Raw genomic sequence first — 9,422 nt, 5'->3', positions numbered from 1 at the left:
TAGTGGTAAGGAACCCACCTGCCAATGCAGGAGTTCGTAAGAGACACGGGTTCAGTCCCTGGGTTGGGAAGATCCCTTGGAAGAAGGCATGGCAACCCACTCCAGTCTTCTTGCCTGGAAAGTCCCATGGAGAGAGGAGTCTGGTGAGCTACGGTCTATGAGAGCACAAAGAGTCAGACATGACTGAAGCGACTGAGCACGCATACACAGGTGCAAAAAGCAAGGTCTCCGGGTTTGTGACCAGGAGGTGGCTCGCCATGCCAGGGAGCTAGTCGTGGAGTGGTGACATGGAACCCAGCAGCGATGGCCACCGTCTGCCGCGTGTGGCCCGACAGACCCGGGTTTCAGTAACCTCAGACCCTGTACCTCTGTCCTCACCAGCTTCTTTTGCATTTCAGCTGCTTCTTGCAGACCCCAAACCCTCTGTGTGTGTTGTACACTGAGCCAGAAAGGAGGAATCAGAAATTGCTCTCTTTTGAGTATTTTGAGGGATGGTGAAACCTTGTAGGAATGTTGCTCTGGGGACTGGGAAAACACCATATGTGGGAAAGCATTTCTGAGCGAGGAAAATAGCATCTGCGAGTTGGTTGGGATCTTGGAAAAGTCTGAGCGGGGGAAAGGGGCACTGGGGAGAGTGCAGGAAGGGGGCTTGCCGGGGTCTTTAACAGGTCTTTTTCCAATTATAGCCGAGAAGAGCCTGGGGACCCTGGCCTGCTGCAGAGCCAGGCCCGTATTTTCTTTGGGAGAAGAAGGCAGAGCTGATTGGCTTCCAAACCAGGCTTGGCAGAAGCCCAAACAGCATCCCAGGCCAGGAAGCTGTGTCTTGGTAGGTCTTGCCTGCTGTAGATGCTCATTCAGTAAACAGACCTGGAGACTCCATGACAGTGCAGCCCTGGGCCGGACAACAGGGACTGGGGTATGAGAAGGGTGTGGCCATGCCATCCAAGAGGTGACATACAGACGAGGATAACACAGTAGGACCATTGCTTGGAAGGGGGTCTCTGTACCCTGCAGTCACCACTCGCCAAGGAGCACAGAAGTCTCTCTGAATCGAAACCTTCACTGATGTGCCTTGCCGAGCACTGTCTTTCCTTCTCCACTCCCCACGCCAGGGAGCTAGACCTCTGGTGCCCAGTGTGTGCGCGTGGAGGGCAAGGATGCAGCATCTCTGCTGCCACTGATAACTCAGGTTCATATTGATCCAGCACGTCCAGTGGATCACTCTGTGCCGGGCACGGTGCTGAGAGCTTTCCTAGCAATGTCGTGATCCACCCCGACAGTGACCTTGACCATGCTTGAGCCTTGTGATCTCTGTTGCACTTAAGAACCAAGTCTCGAGCTTCCCTAAGTGGTCCAGTGGTTAAGAATCTGCCTGCCAACGCAGGGAACACGGGTTCGATCCCTCGTCCGGGAAGATCCCACAAGCTTTGCGGCAGCTAAGCCCATGTGCCACAACAACTGAGCCTGTGCTCCACACCAAGAGAAACCACTACAATGAGAAGCCGGAGCATCTTAACAAAGAGTAGCCTCAGCTCACTTCAACTAGGGAAAGCCTGAGCAGCAATGAAGGCCCAGCGTAGCCAAAAATAAATTAAATTAAATTTTCAAATAATTTTTTTTAAAAAGAGCCAAATCTCCCCTGTCCATCTCTGCGTCATGTAGCTGTGTGACCCTTACGAAACTCACTTTACACCATACCCGGTCTCAGCATCCTTAATGGTAAACATGAGATGGTTATCTACAGCCCCTTCCGGCTTCAACATCTGTGTTAGGGCGCGTTTTATTAGCAACATTCTTGGGCTTGCTCTGTGCGAAAAAGCTGAAAGCAGATTATCCAAGTGAAGTCTGCAGAAAGCCTTCTGGGTTTTAATGCAGCCTTGCAAATAATCTAGAAACACTTACCAACCTGCAGCTGATTCCAAAGTATCATGACAAGGTTTTTGGACTTGATGGCAAGAGACAGTCTAGATCCAGAAACGAGTAGGACCTGTGCCTAGAGGCATTTGGGAGTTTTTATGTCATTCATTTTGTTCATCTGTCCATCCCCCCACCTTCACCAGTGCTGGCCAGATGTTTCTGCAGAATTTGTGTGCCTGGAACCCGAGGGGGTGGCAGGGTTTGCCCTGGGGCTCCCAGAGGTAGATGGGATGGTAGAAACATGCAGCCTCCATAAGTCTCTGTAGAAAATTGAAAAGCAATAAATCAGCTACAAGTCGGTCTGCTTTGTACGATCTGACCACGGGGTTGGGTGGTTGTTTGCAGTATTGGTGGTGAAATCTTCCTCCCTGATGACCCTGACCTCTCCCCCTACGCCTGTTGCCAAGGAGAGCAAAGAAGATGGTCTCACAGGCCTTTCTCATGGTCCACAACCCCAGGCCCTCCCAGCCAGGTTGCACTAAAGTCTCGGCTCCTGTCCACAGCCCTGCTCGTGTCACCCTGCCTCATGATACCCTGTGGCCTTCGAGCGTCTCTCTTGACGAACACTGACTTTCTACTCCTTTGTTGTTGTTCAGTAGTTAAGTCGTGTCTGACTCTTTGTGACCCCATTGACTGCAGCACGCCAAGCTTCCCTGTCCTTCATTGTCTCCCAGAGTCTGCTCAAATTCATGTCCATTGAGTCGGTGATGCCATCCAGCCATCTCATCCTCTGTCGTCCCCTTCTCCTCCTGTCTTCAATCTTTCCCAGCGTCAGGGTCTTTTCCAATGAGTCAGCTCTTCACATCAGGTGGCCAAAGTATTGGAGCTTCAGCATCAGTCCTTCCAATGAATATTCAGGGTTGACTTCCCTTAGGATTGACTGGTTTGATCTCCTTGCAGTCCAAGGGACTCTCAAGAGTCTTCTCCAACCCCACTGTTCGAAAGCATCAGTTCTCTGGCACTCAGCATTCTTTATGATCCACCTCTCGCATCTGTACATGACTACTGGAAAAACCATAGCTTTGACTATATGGATCTTTGGCGGCAAAGTCTCTGCTTTTTAATACACTGTCTAGTTTTGCCCTAGTTTTTCTTCCAAGGAGCAAGCATCTTTTAATTCCATGGCTGCTGTCGCCGTTCACAGTGATTTTGGAGCCTAAGAAAATAAAGTCTGTCATTGTTTCCATTTTCCCACTATCTATTACCTTCATACAATTTCATCAAGACAAACCATCTTAGTTCCTACAGCCAGGGCATCGCACAGGGGCCCACACCCAGAAAGGGGACCTTGAACTCAAGTGTAACACTCTGTGGTTACCATCTTGAAATTCTGCAGAATTTTATCTTTGTGGGTTTTGTAAGTGAAGCCACATGGGACCATGGAACATGCGCCTGGGGGTTTGGAACGTGGCTTCTAACATGGTCACACCTCCTGCCACCTCCCTGCCTCTGAGAAATGTTTGCTATTGGCCCTGCAGCCTCGGGAGCTGGTTCTGCCTTCAGCCACCCTCGGTCCATCTCTGACTCACTGCACCTACTTTGTATTCGCTGTGGTGTGGACTCAGGGGAGAGGCAGACACACACAAGAAGGAGGGGGCCCCTGGCCTTGGAGGACAGAGTCTAGTGAGTAAACTGCATCGTGCCGAGAGGGCTGTGACACGTGCCACCACGACGTGGGCATGCAGAGGGGGTTGGGCTGCTGTTATCGGGGGAGCGTGATGGAAAATTAGCTTCTGAACTGGGTGCTGAAGAGTGAGCAACATTTCAGCAGAAGAAGAGGCGATGAGAATGTGCAAGGGGAAGGGTCACACGGGTCATAAAGCTTATTTAAGTGGCTGCTGAACAGTGAGCCAGGCTGCAGATGGGGCATGGGAGCCCAGTCATGATGTGATGAAAAGAAGCACTGGTCTTGAACTGCAGAGACCCCCCTTGTCTGCTTCCTGTGTCTCTCCTCTTCTTTAAACTGCAGTTTGAGGTTTCCTCATCTATAAAATGAAGTGAAAAGTGAAAGTGTTAGTCACTCAGTCTTGTCTGACTCTTTGCAACCCCATGGACTGTAGCCGCCAGGCTCCTCTGTCCATGGGATTCTCCAGGCCGGAATGCTGGAATAGGTTGCCATGCCCTTCTTCAGGGGATCTTCCTGATCTGGGGATTGAACCCCAGTTTCATGCTTTACAGGTGGATTCTTTACCATCTGAGCTACCAGAGAAACCCATATAAAATAAAGGAGTTGGAGTAAATGCCTTTCTGCTTCTAACACCCTTTGGTTCCATACACAGACCACTCCCCATAAAGCAGCCCAATCCATCAAGGCTCTTCCTTCCCACTCACCCTTGCAGTGACCTTCCCAATCTAGACATGGACTCTTATCCCACCTGGGACCTCCATCCACTCACCTCACTTGTTCAGTTTCCCTATGAGCAGGTAGCCTGCATATTCTTAGTTGATGGTGATGGGGCTTGGGCAGGGTGGGTAGGGGCGGTTCATAAATTGTTTTTTGATAGCCTCTCCATCCCAAATTACTTCATGGCATCTGTCTTCTTTTTTGGAAGGGAGAAGGCGGTATAATTCTAGTTGCACGGACGCCATATTTTTGTGTTGTTCAAGTTTCATTTTGTTGGGCCTGCAAGATTGAAGGGAAAAATCACTTTTATGTGGAGTTGGAGTGGGGAGATTAGTTATTCCATGGGAACCATTTTCCCAGGATCATGCCGTTCCTGGGGGGTATGCATCTCTAGATGGGGGCAGCAAAGCTAGAATCCTTCGCTTAGCCTTGACCTTGAAAGAATCAGCTGTCCAGAGAGTGGTTCCCATGGAAGGAAGATGCTCCCCTTATCAGAGAAACAGGCCGGGAGCCAGGAGGAGGAAGCTGGAGGAAAGTGACAGCAATGTTGCTGGCCTTTGGGGACACCAGAGCAGCTCTTCAGGCAAGATGTGGGAAGAGGCCACATCTGTGAGTCCTGGGAGCCAGTTAGCTTGGGCGGGCTCAGACACAGACAGGTTCTGAGCCATGGGTAAGCAGGACGGCTTTTCTCCTCTTTTTTTTAACTGCTATTTATTTTCATTTATTTATTTGGCTGGGCAGGGTTATAGCACACAGGGTCTTCTGGTTACGGCATGCAGAATCTTTAGTTGTGACATGTAAACTTTTAGCCGTGACATGTGGGATCTAGTTCCCTGACCAGGGATCGAACCCGGGCCCCCTGCGTCAGGAGTGCAGAACCTTAGCCACTGGACCAGCAGGGAAATCCCAGGACTGATTTTCTGTGTCTCGTGCCACCTTTGTTTATTTCCCTTCTCTTCTTCCCCTGGGTTTTGTAGTCTTTCTGGAAATACCCAAGGTGAGCCAAGGGAAGGATTTGATTTTCCACGCTTAGAGCTTTAGAGAGGAAACGACAGAGCCCCGGAGACGGTGAGGCGGCTGCAGTGGTGGTAACAGAATGAGCACCCGTGGCGGGTGGGGCGAAGTGCAGGGCACTGGGGAGGGTCTAACCAGTGGCCACCCCTCCCGCACCAGAACCCTCTCCTTCCAGGGCTGTGCTTCCAGGGCTGTGCTCTAGGGAGGGAGTGACCAACATGAAGGTATGTGGAGATCAGCCCTCTAATTCCACACGGACTCGGCAGAAACCCCAAGTGGAGGCTCTACTATGGCAACAGGACGAAAGCGTTGATGGGTTAAGATGCCACTGAACCAAGGAGATGGCAGAGTTAGAAATAGAGCCATTAAAAAAGGAGCGTTTCATAGTGGGAAACAAAACATCAGACAAGAGAAATCGACAGGGAATCTTGCGCTTCAGGGCAAGTGCAGCCCATTCATTTGAGCTGAGTCTCCACCTTCTGCAGGGAGTGCTTCGGGGGGTCTGCTGTCTTGGGAAGGGGGTGTCTGGGGATCAGGTGGGCACATTGGCAAGCATGTCCATCAGCGAGCTCGGCAGAGAACCCTGACACTCAGGCCGTCTCACAGTGGGTAGTTACAGGGGCAGGAGGACTGCTCTGCCAGACTGGCCAGTGACGACCCCTCTCTGATGCTGCAGATTGAGGGGAAGCTGGCCCACCCCCCAGCCTCAGGGTATTCACTCCTTCCAGAGACCCCAGGGGCCGCAGCGAAGTGGGCAAGAGAACTCTGATTCTTGACACAATTGCAAGGCTGCCGCTGCTGCTATGTTTTAACTAGAAACGTAGTGTATGTACCTTTAGAATTTTCAGGTTCCGTTTCTTTGTAGTTTCATGAGGTGGTGCGAGAGGTGGTCTTTTCAGGCTCAAGAGACATTTAAAGAAACAGCAGGATGTCAGGCTCACCCAGCAGAAGGCTACAGACAGTGGACTCGGGTGCTCAGGTGACAGGTGCTGTCCATCCGAGAAAGATCCAGGCTGAATGCCCAGAAGTGACCTCCCCTGCCGCTTTAGGTCCTCGGGAGAGACCTGACTCTTCCAGGCTGTGGCCCTGCAGTGATATTCTTTGTCTTTGTGAGACAGATTATTTTGCCTTCTCTCTCTTACACACAACACACACACACACACACACACACACACATCTCTTTCCCTCTCACCCAGCCACACTGCTGGAAGAAGGATTGTTGGGGTGAAGGCACCTGGATGTCTAAGAGAGTAAGAGGGAAAGGCGAGAGGAATAGACAGCCTCTGTCTCTGGCCATCACAGGGGCGTTCTGATGTTCTCCTTGGATGGTGGTACTCAGCTCTCCATCCTGCCTCACAGGGATCCCCAGGCTCAGGTATCCAGTCCAGGAATGACACGGACGCAGCCGCCACCACCTGCTAGTAACACACGTGTTTCCTTTTCAGATCTTACAGGTGAACAAGGTGATGTCCATCTTGTTTTATGTGATGTTTCTCGCTTATCTCCGTGGCGTCCAAGGGAACAGCATGGATCAAAGGAGTCTGCCGGAAGACTCACTCAATTCCCTGATTATCAAGCTGATCCAGGCAGATATTTTAAAAAACAAGCTCTCCAAACAGATGGTGGACCTTAAGGAGAACTACCAGAGCACCCTGCCCAAAGCAGAGACCCCGCCCCGAGAGCCGGCCAAGTCGGAATTCCAGCCGGTGACGGCCACGGGCCCCGAGCTGCCGCGGCAGCAGAGACGCTACAGCTCGCCGCGGGTCCTGCTGAGTGACAGCACCCCCCTGGAGCCCCCTCCCCTGTACCTCATGGAGGATTACGTGGGCAGCCCCGTGGCGGCCAACAGAACGTCGCGGAGGAAGAGGTACGCGGAGCACAAGAGCCACCGGGGCGAGTACTCCGTGTGCGACAGCGAGAGCCTGTGGGTGACCGACAAGTCGTCGGCCATTGACATCCGGGGACACCAGGTCACGGTGCTGGGGGAGATCAAGACCGGCAACTCCCCCGTCAAACAATATTTTTATGAGACGAGGTGTAAGGAGGCCAGGCCTGTCAAGAACGGTTGCAGAGGAATTGATGACAAACACTGGAACTCGCAGTGCAAAACCTCCCAAACCTACGTCCGCGCGCTGACGTCAGAAAACAACAAACTGGTCGGCTGGCGGTGGATCCGGATAGACACGTCTTGTGTGTGTGCCTTGTCCAGGAAGATCGGAAGAACATGACTTGGCGTCTCTCCCCATATATAAATTATTACTTTAAATTATATGATATGCATGTAGCATATAAATGTTTATATTGTTTTTATATATTATAAGTTGACCTTTATTTATTAAACTTCGGCAACCCTTACAGTATATAAGCTTTTTTCTCAATAAAATCCGTGTGCTTGGCTTCCCTCAGGCCTTCTCCCATCTGTTTAACCTGATTCTGTAACCCAGCTCCCTGGAGCTGCCCTGTAAAGTCTGTGTACACCACTATTTTACTTTCAGTATTGTCAAAGGCCGTGACTGTCGTTTTAGTAAACTTGTTGAAATCGGCTGATGTCAGAGTTGTGTGTAGACACAGTTCCATACCCCCTTTCAGGATGCATCATAATTGATTCATTAATCAAAAGAACTGGTACCACTTCCGCCGCAGGGATGCTCAGCAGCTCTTAAATCTGGCCGGCAAGCTCACTGTCCAAGAACCTCCTCACCTTCCTCTGCTGTCAGTTTTTGCCAATTGAATTATGATCTACTCCGATGTTATAGTCCCAGAACAACAACAACGAATCTGGCAGTTTTCATTTTGGAAGTTTCTTTTCAGCTCGTTTGTTGTTTGGGGGTTTGAGATGGTTAAGGGTTGAATTTCTTTTTTTTCTTTTCTTGGCTTCGGTTTTTGTTTTGCTCTGTGTAAAAGTGGTTTGCATCTTCCGAGGCACATAGGAAAATGTTTTTTTAACTATCTGCAACAGAAATAATTGTAGAGTTACCCAGGAGCAGAAGTGGATGGTGAGTCATCTGTGCACAGAAGAGAAATGTGGTCCTGATAGATTCTCCAGGAGTTTTTTCTGCCTCCCCATCCTCTGCTGACTCTTCCTGCAGCCCCAGGGGGAACTGATGATAAAGGCTTGTGCTGCAGGAGGGAGTCAGACCTTGGTGCAAATTCCAGCTCCTCCCCGTGACTGTGGGCAGGGCTTTGAAGGCACCCTGAGCCCAGATTGCCTGGAGTCAGAGAGTCAGATATGGGGCTTGCCTACCCCACAGGCTGCCATGGTTAGGCCCCATAATCATGGTAGGCATCTCAGAGTCCCAGCATGGTGTAGATATTCAAGAACAAAAGTTCCTTACCCCTCCCTCCTCTCCTTCTCCTTGCTTAGGTATTGTGCTCGTCTCTATGGTTTTTGTTTTAGGGTTTCATTTTGTTCTCCCCACACCTAGCTCGATTGAGATGTAATTGACATGTAACGCTGTGTAAGTTCAAAGTGTGCAATGTGATGATTTGACACCTGTACATATTGTGAAATGTTTACCACCGTAAGGTTACTTAGCACATCCTTCACCTCATGTAATTGCCATTGTTGTTACTGTGAAAACATTTTAAATCTACTCATTGCTACTTTCAAGTATACAGTACAGTATTGTCATCATGGTCACCAGGCCGTGCAGGGTCCATTCAACCCCCCAAAACGTCTTCCTCTTAAAATTTGAAATTTCTGCTTTCCTCTTCTTCCCCATCCCCAAACCCTGGCAACCGAAATTCTGCTCTGTGCTTCTATGAGTTCAACTTTGTTTTTGTTTAGTGTAGTCGTGTCTAACTCATTTTCGACCCCGTGGATTGTAGCCCACCAGGCTCCTCTGCTCGTGGGACTCCCCAGGCCACAGTACCAGAATGGGTTGCCTTTCCCTTCTCCAGGGGATCTTCCCAACCTAGGGATGGAACCCAGGTCCTCTGCCTTGCTGGTGGATTCTTTACCACTGAGCCACCCACTCTTTTAGTCTGCTGTACTTGAGCTCTGTATCATTTTTGGTTGACTTGTCACTTTGGATGTGAAAACCCCAACTGGAGGGAATCTTCCAGGTGCCTGCTAATCCCAGGAGTGTCCACAATAGCCCACGGGGTCATTTGGTGGTGGTCACACCTGTCCTGCCAAGGCAGACAC

At 50.4% G+C, this 9,422-nt stretch overlaps 1 protein-coding gene across 1 annotated transcript in view; it reads left to right on the top strand.

Moving 5' to 3' along the window:
- The window catches only part of NTF3 (neurotrophin 3), a 78,090-nt gene extending 69,205 nt beyond the window's left edge, over window positions 1-8,885 (top strand). The window contains exon 2 of the mRNA XM_010844984.1: window positions 6,721-8,885. Within this exon, the coding sequence (XP_010843286.1) occupies window positions 6,721-7,503 (783 nt within the window). The 3' untranslated portion in view covers window positions 7,504-8,885. The remainder of the gene's footprint in view (window positions 1-6,720) is intronic.
- Window positions 8,886-9,422: the final 537 nt, after the last annotated feature.

This window comes from Bison bison, unplaced genomic scaffold (genome assembly GCF_000754665.1).
Source record: "Bison bison bison isolate TAMUID 2011002044 unplaced genomic scaffold, Bison_UMD1.0 scf7180017864213, whole genome shotgun sequence".
Lineage (NCBI taxonomy): Eukaryota > Metazoa > Chordata > Mammalia > Artiodactyla > Bovidae > Bison > Bison bison.
Note: the sequence above shows the minus strand (reverse complement) of the source record. Positions and strands in the feature narration are given on the sequence as shown.